This window comes from Babylonia areolata, chromosome 24, assembly GCF_041734735.1.
Source record: "Babylonia areolata isolate BAREFJ2019XMU chromosome 24, ASM4173473v1, whole genome shotgun sequence".
NCBI lineage: Eukaryota > Metazoa > Mollusca > Gastropoda > Neogastropoda > Buccinidae > Babylonia > Babylonia areolata.
In genome coordinates this window covers 46050373-46064587 of record NC_134899.1, presented here as the reverse complement: position 1 = coordinate 46064587, position 14215 = coordinate 46050373, and the positions used below count along the sequence as shown (strand labels likewise).

At 44.7% G+C, this 14215-nt stretch overlaps 1 protein-coding gene across 1 annotated transcript in view; it reads right to left on the bottom strand.

Moving 5' to 3' along the window:
• Window positions 1-10310: 10310 nt before the first annotated feature.
• LOC143299196 (paramyosin-like) overlaps window positions 10311-14215 on the bottom strand; it is a 22311-nt gene continuing 18406 nt past the window's right edge. Inside the window, exons 13-16 of the mRNA XM_076612365.1 lie at window positions 13709-14080; window positions 12711-12911; window positions 12126-12292; window positions 10311-11577 (exon numbers count right to left, since the gene is read on the bottom strand). Of these exons, the coding sequence (XP_076468480.1) occupies window positions 12131-12292; window positions 12711-12911; window positions 13709-14080 (735 nt within the window). The 3' untranslated portion in view covers window positions 10311-11577; window positions 12126-12130. The remainder of the gene's footprint in view (window positions 11578-12125; window positions 12293-12710; window positions 12912-13708; window positions 14081-14215) is intronic.

Genomic DNA, 14215 nt, shown 5'->3' with positions numbered 1-14215 from the left:
TTGTCTTGTTTGTTTCAAAGAACGCCGAGAAGCTTTTTTTGGATTAAAAAAAAATCTTCAAAAAAGCGGGTTTCTGCGGATATTGGTCTTTTGACACTGTAAAACGACGCCCACCCCTCCGCACCGCTCCCCCTCTTGTTCCGAGCCACCAGCCTTCTACAGTAACCCATCATTCGTCCATCCCCATGCTTTACTTGTCCCTTCACTCTCTCCCACCTCCCTCCGCCCACACACCCATCCTTACCCTTTCCCTGATTATCCACACGTGTGTCAGCTTCATTGTGGAGATTCCGGCAGAATGTCTATCTTCCCCACATCTATAATCCCCATGTTCTGCATTCCAATTCTATTCCAGGCCTGTACCTGTTTAATCATACACTTTTGGGTAGTGGTCAGTAGTGGCCGGTCAGCAGTGGTAAGAGATCAAAGCACATGAAAAAGTACAAATACTGTATAAGGAAGAATGCATAATGCAAAACCATCAGATGTTGACATAACGCAAGCTGCATGCCTTTGACCAGTTGTCAGAACTGGTCAATGAATCGTTAAACAAAGTAAAGAAATCTACATTTTGCATAAACATACCAAAATGCCCACATTCTGTCAACTTTTGTATGGTGGTCAGTTGTGGTTAATAATGGTCAGCAACGATTAGCAGAGGTCAAAACAGTTTTATCTTCTTCTCTTCTTCTTCTTCTCTTACCGACCGACCTTTCCTCTCGCACTGCCACTGTCACCATGGTGAACGTCAGTTACATCAGAGCGCTGCTGTCAACTATATCGTGGCATAAACAATTCCGACTACACGATGACACGTCGCAGCGCACCATCAGCCTGGGCATCGGCAGAGCAAAGACAAAAAGAGGAACCAGAGCGGGCAGACTTCGCCGTGTGTGGGGCTCTGTCCCTGCACTGATCGCCCTGTCTCCGATGTTAGACCTGCTGTTGCTGTGACTGTCACTGACAACCTCAACATTCATGTTCAAGCTGATTCCTTTACTTCCCGTGACACTGTCCTCTCTGACACTGTTCCAAAATGTGGTGTATCTCCAGTGATTGGCTCTGGTCTGCTTTCTACCCCTTCCACACCTGTCTCAACTCCCGGACCTTTCTCTGCCTTCCCACTGTCCTCCACTGCTCAGTCACCATCGTCTCCTTCCGTTGCCTGTCTGTCTGACTCACCTGCTTCACCATTAGATTTCTCTCAGCCTGCCTCTGATCTCTTTCATGCCTGCCTGTTCAATGCTCAATCTGTCTGCCCTGATCAAAAGACTGACTATATTTCTGATTATATTTTTGAAAATAACTTTGATATCGTATTTCTTACCGACACTTCCTCGACTGTCTCGTGGAGGTGGCATCGCCATTGTCCATAGAGATATCTTGGAGTCTTCCCTTTCCTTTTCCCATAACCATGCCTTTCCACATGACACTTTTGAAATGCTCGAAGTCACTCTCAATGTTCCCGGCCACTCAATCATCTGTTGTCTCTATCGTCCTCCTCCTAGTCGTAAAAACAACCTAACGTCTTCTCTGTTCCGAACATTACTTGATTACTACAACCTTCGTCCTGGCAAACTTATCATCCTCGGAGACTTCAATTTTCATTTCGACAACCAAACTTCCACTGATGTCAAACGCCTTTGTCTGTCTCTGTCCAATCATTCTCTCTCTCAGCTCGTTACAGAACCCACACAGAGATCTGGCCATACGTTGGATTGGCTCATCACACGTGACTCTGATGCCATGATTGCGTCTGTGAGTGACGAACTCTCTTCCGACCATTCTGCTGTCATATTCTTGCTTAATATTTCAAAACCTACCAGAACCAAAAAATCCATTACTCGTCGCAACCTGAAATCCATCAACATTAACACTTTTTCTTCTCAAGCTGCTGAACGCCTTTCCAAAATTTCTTCCCGCACCGACGTCTCTGCATATTACAACACTGTCCTTTCTCAACTGCTGGATGAACATGCACCCCCCCACTACCCGCATGCTGCCTGATAGGCCTTCCGCCCCATGGCACACACAAGACATTCGACTTGCAAAACGTAAACGTCGCCAGTTGGAAAGGCTATAAAATCTTCCGAAAACAAATAAATAAAGTCAAACATATGATCTCATCAGCGAGGACAAACTTCTTTTCTTCTCAAGTTCTCGATGCCACACCCACCAAATCTCTTTACTCTATCATGTCAAATCTTCTTGGTACTGCAAAAAAGACTCCTTATCCTTCTGCCTACACTTTATATGCACTCCCCAATGTCTTCTCCTCTTTCTTTTTCGACAAAGTCCAAAATATTCGTGCCATCTTAATAATAATAAATAATAATACATGGTTTTTCTATGGCGCGATATCCAGCACCAATGCTGCTCAAAGCGGCTTACATCGTAGTTGACTATAAACATGCCTTAAAAACATATCAACCGCTATCTGACAATGGAAAACACCCAGTGTGGTCATATGAATGCAAAAGCACACTAAAAATTATAAAAGCTATGCAATAAATAAGGCTTAGATTAAAACAAAATGCATTTTATAGAACACACACACACACACACACACACACACACACACACACACACACACACACACACACACACACACACACACACACACACACACACACACACACACACACACACACACACACACAAAGATATATAAATGTCCCTCACTTACAGACACACACACACTGACATTAAATATCAACTGCACTAAAAACAAAACTCCACAAGAATTAAAATATTTCTTATTTTCTGACAGAATTCTGTCCGGACACACCAACATGTCAACACACTTACACACGCGTACCAGAGCATTGTAACCTCACAAACACATGCACGCACGCACGCACGCGCGCACGCACGCACACACACACACACACACACACACACACACACACACACACACACACACACACACACGCCCATTAAAAATAACCAGATAGAAAAAATGACATCACATCTAAGATCGAAACTACATAAAATACACAATGCATTAAAACAGGACTATAAAAATTCTAGCACAAAAATACTTGCCAACAAACATACCTTGGTTTAACCATTCCGCCCAGATCAAAAATGCTTACGGAAAAGGTAAGTTTTCAGATCTGACTTAAAGGAATGTAGATCAGGGGAATTTCTAAGAGATGACGGTAGAGAGTTCCACACTTGGGGAACCTGATCTCTGAAAGACCTATTTCCAGCACATTTCAGATTAGTCCTTAGAACTATAAGCAGCTTTTCAGAACTGGATCTTAATGTTCTGTGCGGTTCATATGTTTCCAATACAGAGGAGAGATACAATGTAGACTGTAGTGGAAAAAGAACTTGGGTTACAAGCATACGAACATGTCTGTGTTCTTATGGATTTGCGGTATATGTCTGGGATAAGCGGGGCGTTGAAAATATTACAGGATTTATACACTGCTTTAAACAAAGAATTGTTGACTGTAGATGACAGGGAACGAAGGGATCTTAATGTTCTGTGCGGTTCATATGTTTCCATACACAGAGGAGAGATACAATGGAAGCTGGAGACTTGTCAAAATGTTTGAAGGCGAGTGTTGCTAACTTATAGTGAATGCGGGACTCAATTGGAAACCAGTGTAACTGATTCAGCAGAGGTGTAACATGATCAGATATCTTTTTGGCGAGAACCAGTCGTGCAGCATTGTTCTGAATTTTCTGTAATATGTTGATGGAGGAAGATGGTAAACCTGCAAGAGTTGAATTGCAGTAATCCAGTCTGGACAGGATAAATGAGGAAACCAACCGAGCCATATTTTTCTCTGTTCTGTAGGGTCTGACTGAGGCTCCCCCCGAGCCCCACCAAGATTAGACTGTTCCGTAAATTTACGGAAATATATAAATCTGTGCGACCCAAGGGTCGATCCTGAGATCCATGTAAATCGGTTGTGAAAATCAATGGTGACATGCATGTGTGCTTCGTTCGTTTTCCGTCAATCGACCCGCGCGTCGATCCGTATTCTCTCTCTCTCTCTCTCTCTCTCTCTCTCTCTCTTTTATATTTATATATATATATATATATATATTCAAAATGTGGCGAACTTCATGTTTTAGTGAACCCGTTTGAAAACACGACTCAACGCCATAAATTTCTTCACGTTGGGCGCATGAATCTAAATCTGATTCTAAATTGAACACTTTCAAAACCGGAAAAGCTCTTCAGTCCGTATTCTCCGTTTATATACCCTGTTAGTAAAGAGACTTTTTGAGAAGAGAGTGACTTCTCAGAGCGCCCAGTTCGAATACATGTTTCAGAATTGTGGCGGTTGACTTAAGTCCGTAGTTGTCAAAATGCCAGTCATGTCAGAAGGCGATCTCTACGTGGCACGTGTTGAGACCACTGTGAAACACACACACACACACACACACACACACACTAATGTTCCAAACCGTATATGGAAGGAGTGTATCATACTTTTTTGTTGTTGTTGTTTGGGGAGGGGGAGGGGGGAGGCCGGACGGGGGGAGGGCATTTTGGGACAGATTTTCGTGGAAAGTCGGGGAAACCGAACCAGCATGGGGGGACGACCCAGAACGTCCCTCGGGGGACGTTTCAGGACACTAAAGTGACCCCCCCGGGGGACGTTTCAGGACACTAAAGTGACGCCCCGGGGGACGTTTCAGGACACTAAAGTGACCCCCCGGGGGACGTTTCAGGACACTAAAGTGACCCACGGGGGACGTTTCAGGACACTAAAGTGACGCCCCGGGGGACGTTTCAGGACACTAAAGTGACCCACGGGGGACGTTTCAGGACACTAAAGTGACCCACGGGGGACGTTTCAGGACACTAAAGTGACCCACGGGGGACGTTTCAGGACACTAAAGTGACCCACGGGGGACGTTTCAGGACACTAAAGTGACCCACGGGGGACGTTTCAGGACACTAAAGTGACCCCCCGGGGGACGTTTCAGGACACTAAAGTGACCCACGGGGGACGTTTCAGGACACTAAAGTGACCCACGGGGGACGTTTCAGGACACTAAAGTGACCCCCGGGGGACGTTTCAGGACACTAAAGTGACCCCCGGGGGACGTTTCAGGACACTAAAGTGACCCCCGGGGGACGTTTCAGGACACTAAAGTGACCCCCGGGGGACGTTTCAGGACACTAAAGTGACCCCCGGGGGACGTTTCAGGACACTAAAGTGACCCCCCGGGGGACGTTTCAGGACACTAAAGTGACCCCCCGGGGGACGTTTCAGGACACTAAAGTGACCTCCCGGGGGACGTTTCAGGACACTAAAGTGACCCCCGCGGGACGATTTGGAACACTGACAGGTCCCCCGGGGGACCTACACGAGGGTGGGACGATTTGGGACGTTACACCGGCTCTGTCTCTCTGTCTGTCTGTCTGTCTGTCTGTCTGTCTCTCTCTCTCTCTCTCTCTCTCTCTCTCTCTCAAAAGAAAATAGGCGACATGGATTGTCTTTTGATTTTGTTGAATTGTTCCTATTATCATTTGCTGATGATATTATTTTATTATCAATATCACTAACAGGTCTGCAAAGACAATTGATTAGTTTGTATGACGCCGCAAAGAAATTAGAATTAAAAGTAAATGTGGAAAAAACAAATATAATTGTCTTTCATAAAGATGGGTACCTATCGAGACATGAACAATGGACGTATGGAAATGAAACGGTAAAAGTTGTAGATGTATATAAATATATTGGCATTTTAAGTTGTAGATGTATATAAATATATTGGCATTTTCTTTTCGGCTTGCCTGTGGAGATTTAGTAAACAGAGCTAAAGAGCTGCGGTTTTGAATATACTACGTGCCATATATAGACTAGACTGTAGCTAATTCTCTATAAATGTAAAACTGTTTGATTCACAGGTACAATCTATTTTACAGTATGGCGCTGAAATATGGGCGTTCGAAAACGCTAGGGACATTGAAAGATTGCATTTGTTTGCTATGAAACATTTTTTGAATGTTGACAGTCGGACACAGAATGATTTATTCTATGGAGAACTTGGCAGGTACCCTAGTTACTTGAATTCCTATGTAAAGTGTATTAGTTATTGGCTGAAAATAACAAAATGGGAAATCATAGATTACCATATAAGGCATATAAAACACTGTGCAATTTAGACTGTAGTGGAAAAAGAACTTGGGTTACAAGCATACGAACATGTCTGTGTTCTTATGGATTTGCGGTATATGTCTGGGATAAGCGGGGCGTTGAAAATATTACAGGATTTATACACTGCTTTAAACAAAGAATTGTTGACTGTAGATGACAGGGAACGAAGTGTACGGCGCTTTTAGCAGTATTTCTGGAGAAACGCGCTCTATAAATGTCCATTATTATTACTATTATTGAGGCCCAGAAATACTTTGCTCCATTTTGAAGAGCTCCGCGTATTATATGATAGTCAGTCGTGTTCGACTATGACCATCAGAACAGCAGAGGAGGCAACTGCTGTTCCGACTATTTGGGCTAGAATTTGATTATAGTGGAGAGTGTCTTGCCCAAGTTAGATCCCCACTCTCTCGGCCAAGAGGGTTTTAGGACACTAGTCGGCGTTGGGATGGTTCCCAAAGGCCAACTAGACCACAAGGCTGCAGCACTAAGAGCCAGTGCAATTTTGTCTCCTAGTTTGATAGTCCTTCACAAAAGACTAAGCTGTAAATGATTTCCCACTGACTGGAGAAACCAGTGATAATACAGCTCTCACTTTGCTGTTGGCCCAGATGTAAACTTATGTCAATCTGTGATATAAGCCGAGTGTCGGGTCTTCCGCGTATTGAGATGATGCCAATATACGTTTGGTTAGTAATGGCCGGCTCTTGCATTTATTCTAGGTCATACGTTTTGGTATTGTGTGTTTTGTGACAACGGATTTCTCTGTGTGAAATTCAGGCTGCTCTCCCAGTGAGAGCGCGTCGCCACAGTACAGCGCCACTGTATTTTCTTCATCATGGAAATGGATCTGTCCACATCATTCTGCCAAGGACAGCTCTCTCGTTGCCACAGGGTCTTTCACATGCGTTATATTGCATGCTACACATTGGACCTCGGTTTATCGTCTCATCCGAATGACTAGCGTTCAGACCGCCACTCAAGGTCTAGTGGATGGGGAGAAATTCTGGCGAGTGTGGGATTTGATCCCCAGGTTCCGATTCTCTCGCTTCCTGGTGGGACGCGAAACCACTAGGCCAACACTGCACACAGCTGCTTCCCCTGCCATTCTTTCTTTGAGGCCACCGATGGTGTGATGGACTTGTACCTGACTTTTTAAGTACTCTTTTACATTCATTATGTCAGATTTCAGATATTCTCAAATGTGGGCAATTTATTGTTGTTGCTCCACCAGCAAGTCTGTCAGCTTGCCCATTTCTCGTAACACCTTCATGTCCAGGGCATTACATCCGTGTAAGCTTTTGCATCTCACAATCTCACATCCATGCAGGTGTCTTTCTGTTAAAGGCTGGATTGGTGGATTGGTGGAATCATCATGAGTTCAGCCAGCTCGGGGGAGTCCCTGCGGACCATTCTCGTTGGACCCACTGTGGTGTTCTCACCAGGTACCCTGCTGTTCATCTGTCAGCGCCTGTCACACGGTTCTGTTCCCAGACACTTCTGTTCTTGTCTGGTTTACTGTGCGAACCACTGCACGTTCTATCTTTGTATCAATACACATGTCCTGTATGATTTCAAGATTAAAGATTTTGATTACCATGTAAAACCTGTTTCGACATGGGGGATTTCAAGAAAACAGCATTGTCAAAAACACAACTACTAGATGTATCATGTTTGCTTCAGTCAAAAAGAAACAAGTGTGAACGTTCCTTTATCTACGTCAGAGTGCCCTTCGCAACTTTTTTTTTTTTTTTTTTTTTTTTTTTAAGCTTCTAACTTTGGACGTGAACACTCAATGGAGAACTGATCTTTTACGAATAACAGATAAAAGTAGGACACAATCGGATGAAATGAAATTCAACACCAGGAGTTTTCTTGTCCACAAATACGATACCAAAATGATGTTCTCTGAGTTCCATTTACCCACCCCTTTTCAGTTGGTAAACACTGACGGTTACATTTTAACATTTTAAGTCATTTCATCACATCGCGATTTCGATTAATTTTGAAGAAGAGGTTGTTCCTGTCGTCACTACATTTTTTTTCTTTTTGAAATTGCTCCATTCTCTTTCCGTCATCCACATCGACACTCTGAATATGCTGTGAGGGTCAGTCCGGTATCAGTCTGCTGGTGTGTCAACCAAGATTTCCACTGTTCCATTTGTCTCCTGCCTGTGTAAGATAACTCAGAAAGATTACATTAATTTTTAATACAAAGACCAAGAATCACAAACGTTTTTACCTAAACGTTTGTTGGAATAAAAGAACTGGTTGACGTTTAGTGTGGAACTGGTTTGATTTATATAGCACGTTATATCTTTGAAGGGGGGACTGTAGTTTGATTTATATAGCACGTTATATCTTTGAAGGGGGGACTGTAGTTTGATTTATATAGCACGTTATATCTTTGAAGGGGTGACTGTAGTTTGATTTATATAGCACGTTATATCTTTGAAGGGGGGACTGTAGTTTGATTTATATAGCACGTTATATCTTTGAAGGGGGGAATGTAGTTTGGTTTATATAGCACGTTATATCTTTGAAGGGGGGAATGTAGTTTGGTTTATATAGCACGTTATATCTTTGAAGGGGGGAATGTAGTTTGGTTTATATAGCACGTTATATCTTTGAAGGGGGGACTGTAGTTTGGTTTATATAGCACGTTATATCTTTGAAGGGGGGAATGTAGTTTGATTTATATAGCACGTTATATCTTTGAAGGGGGGACTGTAGTTTGGTTTATATAGCACGTTATATCTTTGAAGCGGGGAATGTAGTTTGGTTTATATAGCACGTTATATCTTTGAAGTGGGGACTGTAGTTTGATTTATATAGCACGTTATATCTTTGAAGCGGGGACTGTAGTTTGGTTTATATAGCACGTTATATCTTTGAAGGGGGGACTGTAGTTTGATTTATATAGCACGTTATATCTTTGAAGGGGGGAATGTAGTTTGGTTTATATAGCACGTTATATCTTTGAAGCGGGGACTGTAGTTTGGTTTATATAGCACGTTATATCTTTGAAGCGGGGACTGTAGTTTCATGCCTGTGCACAAAATGATCGCCCGGAGTGCGTGTTTTCTGGTCAGAATTCCATGGAGTTAGTGTGCGAGCATGCTTGTGTGTATGTGCGTGCGTACGCTTGCGCGCGATTGTGCGTATTTGTGTGTGTGTGTGTGTGTGTGTGTGCGTGCGTGCGTGAGAGAGAGAGAAAACTGGGACAGAGACAGACAAAGAGAAAGACAGACAGAAAGAGACAGAGCGGGTACCATGAACAGAACCATCATCACTCACTGCCGCACCATACCACAGCCACCACCATTGTTACCACCACTACCATCACCTCTACCATGCACACCATCACATCCACCATCATCACCTTCAATCCACAATTTCAATCAAACATTTGATTTTTTTTCTGAAGCTGCAATGAAATTTTATTCAAAAGATTGCCAGGAATATTATACAGTGTCACAATCTCTCCAAAATTGGAGATAGCATGTTGTAGATAAATAGTAATAATTTATATGTGACCAAATATGACATCATTTAAATAATAGTGATAATTTATCTCTGACCTCTACGATCGCATTCCACTGGCATCAGTTTTCCTTCCAATCCCCCCTCCCACCCCCACCTCTCTAAACGCTGTGACCCGTAAACAGAAAAGCAAAAGCAATGTACAACGACGTCTGTATGTATGAGCTGGACAAGGAGACGCTGAACAAAAACCCAACATTATTTCTGACGTCCATGATTATCTGGAGATTTAAAAACAACAACGGATAGCACATGGACTTGAAAACCAGACGGTGACAAGAACAAGGCCCAAGCCAGCACGCAGCGTGCATTCTCCATGCATGCGACACGCCCAGTCCTCCAGGTGTGACCGATCCCTGCCTGTCACCCGTGCCGTGGTCGGGCTGTTTTCCCCTGGCCGCAAGATGCACCACGTCACTGGCCCCACCACACAGAGCCAGCTACGTCAGGCCCATGCGACACAGGGAAAACCACGTCACGGAGCGCTCAGACACGATCATGATCATCCCCCCCTCCACCACTCAGACTGACGTCACTTCGTCACAGTGTCATCACCACCAACAATTGGCAGGAAAATAAATTATAAATAAACCAAAATAAAAGTGAGTTGCGTATGATTTCATTTTTCTTTAAAAAAAAAAAAAAAAACAGAATCCAGAGCGCTTCCTCTGATGTCTGAAAACGTGATCAAAACGTTAACAAAGGAATCACAAAATATACTCAAAACGATTCGTTTGAATGTCATCTCGTTTCAACGAAGTACAAAATCCCAAATATAGAACAGTCAAAACCCACAAACAATACAAGACTATAATAAAAAGTAAATCGTTCAAAAACGAATTGAAAAATATCATTTTTATTTAAAACGTCACATCCACATCCACTTTCGCAAAATATGAACATCGTGATACGCAACAAGTTTGCACAACGTAATAAAAATAGATGCCATGTTCTTAAAAACCGCATCCAGTGGATGTTATAACTATGGACGGAGGTATGTTCTTTTCAGATGTGTTGAATCTGGTGCATGTGCGCTGAGCGTGGTACGCGAAAACTGTACCAGATGTTGAAGTTTGAACCAATTTTCGTCTTTTGCGGTTTGTTAAGCAAACATGAAGCTCAGCAGTCCATGATGATAACAAGTGAGTGACGGGAGTGGTTTGATGGAAAACCTGTAGCTCCTTTTCTCGGGAAGAGATGTGATGCTGGAATTGGTTGGCTATAACAAGTGCATGGTGGTTGTTCCTCCAGCCAGAAAAAAAGAAGAGCTTCTCCGTGTGTTGTTCTGTGCCGAGCCAAAACCAAGTGACCCACTCTTGCTCTCAATTCAGTCAGTTGTTTTCATTGTGACTTGATTTCTGAAAGATACCTTCTGTCCACGATTCGCCATTCTGCATCATTTTTATCGGGGATTTCTGCATGGATAGCATCATACTGAAGGCTCGTTAGACAGTGAATATCAAGTCCGTCTGTACAGAAACTTAAGTTGATATTTTCTTTTTAAATCTGATACCAAAAATAAACATCCAACCTGTTCTTACTCATTCACTCTTAGCCTTCGCACAGACATTGTTGAGCTTGTGACTGAAGCCTCCCCAATGTCCCACGGCTCAGCAGGACTGAGTCCCACTAACGTCAGCAGTAGGACATCCACAGACATGGCACTCTACAAGAACAACCTGTCCCACCCCAGTGTCGTTACCATATGATGAAGAAGCGAGCAGCCCACAGAAAGCAGAATCAAGTGAATGCAAAGCCAATGTTCAAACAAAACCCAAAATGCCACAGAACCCAAACGTCCAACAGTGGATGATGTGTACACGTGGCAGGCAGGGAGGCGATCTTGTCGTGAACTTGTGCACAAAAAACATGAACGTAGAAAACACTTTTCCGTACCGCTGGCTCTCTGAAACACATCAACATGGCCCTGTTTGTATTTGCTGGTAGACACGCTCACACAGTAAAAGACATAGACAGTGAGTGGGGTGGGTAAAGAGGAAACTATAAACAAGGAAACAGACACACAAACAAACATGTCAATTCACCTGACTTATATCTTGATGACTCTGGTGATGTCAATTCACCTGACTTATATCTTGATGGCTCTGGTGATGTCAATTCACCTGACATATATTGATAACTGGTGATGTCAACTGACCTGACATATATTGATGACTGTGGTGATGTCAACTGACCTGACATATATTGATGACTGTGGTGATGTCAACTGACCTGACATGTATTGATGACTGTGGTGATGTCAACTGATCTGACTTATATTGATGACTGGTGATGTCAACTGACCTGACTTATATATTGATGACTGTGGTGATGTCAATTGACCTGACTTATATTGATAACTGGTGATGTCAACTGACCTGACATATATTGATGAGTGTGGTGATGTCAACTGACCTGGCTTATATATTGATGACTCTGGTGATGTCAACTGACCTGACTTATATATTGATGACTCTGGTGATGTCGCGGGTGACGGACACGGAGCGGGCCCGGCGCACGGTCTGCAGGTTCTTCTCGGCAGTGTCGGCCCGCTGGTCGGCCTCCTCCACCAGAGCCTGGGCCTTGCGGTACTTGTTCATGGTGATGTTCACCACGTCCTCCTGCACACACACACACACACACACACACACACACACACACACACACACGTCTGTGATCATTTTGCAGTTTCTCCCCTTGAACAATTAACTCTCTCTCTCTCTCTCTCTCTCTCTCTCTCTCTCTCTCTCTCTGTCCCAAAGCCAGTCAGAAGAAAGTTAAAGGATCACGTCACTGTGAACAGGTATCTCTAATGGTAAGCACCTGACACCGTCTAGACACCGCGGAACTGAGCTGAACAAACTCCCTTTTCAAACAAACCCCCTTTCTCACAACATCACTGTTCCAGCATACTCCTTTTCCCACGAGTTGCTAAAACATAGATGTTATGTTCATCGCCTTCATATGGGCCTTTGGCCTTCATGAATTAATTCCAATTCCTATTCCCTTTCCCGCGAGCGAGCTCCCCCCGTCACTTACGCTCTCCTCGATCTGTCGCTTGAGGGTCTTGATGCGGAGGCTCAGCTGGTCGTTGATGGAGCTCAGCTCGGCCAGCTGGCGGCGTTCGTCCTCGGTCTGGGCGATCAGCTCCTTGAACATGCGCTCTGCCTTGCGCTGGCCCGCCACAGACTCCCGGCAACGACGGCACTCGTTCTCCAGCTCCAGCTCCAGGTCACGCACCTGTGGACAGGCGCAAAAGCCGAGTGGTTAAAAGCGTTGGACTTTCAATCTGAGGGTCCCGGGTTCTGGTCTCAATCATAGTGCCTGACGGGTAAAGGGTAGAGATTTTTTTTTTTTCGATCTTCCCAGGTCAACATATGTGCAGACCTGCTTGTGCGCAGCCTTATGGCAGCCGTCACTCTGCTAGCAATGGAAACCTTGATGGACTCAAGTCACACAAAACTGCGTGAATGAATTTAATGACGACGCCAACAATCATTAATGCATGACATATTGTTACAGTACAACATTACACACCCTGGCCCCATCACCTTCCCACAGACATCAGCCCATCATCAACAACAACTCACTCTGGCCTGCAGTTTGGCATTCTGTCAACAACAACAACTCACTCTGGCCTGCAGTTTGGCATTCTGTCATCAACAACAACTCACTCTGGCCTGCAGTTTGGCATTCTGTCAACAACAACAACTCACTCTGGCCTGCAGTTTGGCATTCTGTCAACAACAACAACAACAACTCACTCTGGCCTGCAGTTTGGCATTCTGTCAACAACAACAACAACAACTCACTCTGGCCTGCAGTTTGGCATTCTGTCAACAACAACAACAACAACTCACTCTGGCCTGCAGTTTGGCATTCTGTCAACAACAACAACAACTCACTCTGGCCTGCAGTTTGGCATTCTGTCAACAACAACAACAACTCACTCTGGCCTGCAGTTTGGCATTCTGTCAACAACAACAACTCACTCTGGCCTGCAGTTTGGCATTCTGTCAACAACAACAACAACTCACTCTGGCCTGCAGTTTGGCATTCAGACGCTTGTACTCCTTGGCAGCGATGGCCTCGGCCTCCTCCAGACGGATGGTGATCTCACGGATCTCGATCTCAAGCTGCTTGCGCAGTCCCTCGGCGTTCTTGTAGTTCTCCTGTTCCTGGCGCAGCTCGTCAGCCAGGCGGGCGGCTTCAGCGGCCAAGCGCTCGGCGCGCTCCTCGGCGGCCCGCATGCGGTTGATGGCGTCGTCCAGGTCGCTCTGCATGGCGGCCATGTCTCCCTCCAGGCGACGCTTGTCGTTGGTCAGAGACGTCACCTGCAGGGACACCTCCGTCAGCCGGGCGCTCGTGTCGGCCAGCTCGTTCTCCGCGTTCTTCCGGCCACGCTCCGCCTGGTGAGGGACACACAGGGAACTCTTTGTGTATAGCGGTCTGTGGTGAGGGGGTATGGTGTACCTTTCGTGTCAAAACTTCTGTGTGTGACGCAGGGAACTCTTTGTGTACAGCGGTCTGTGGTGAGGGGGTAT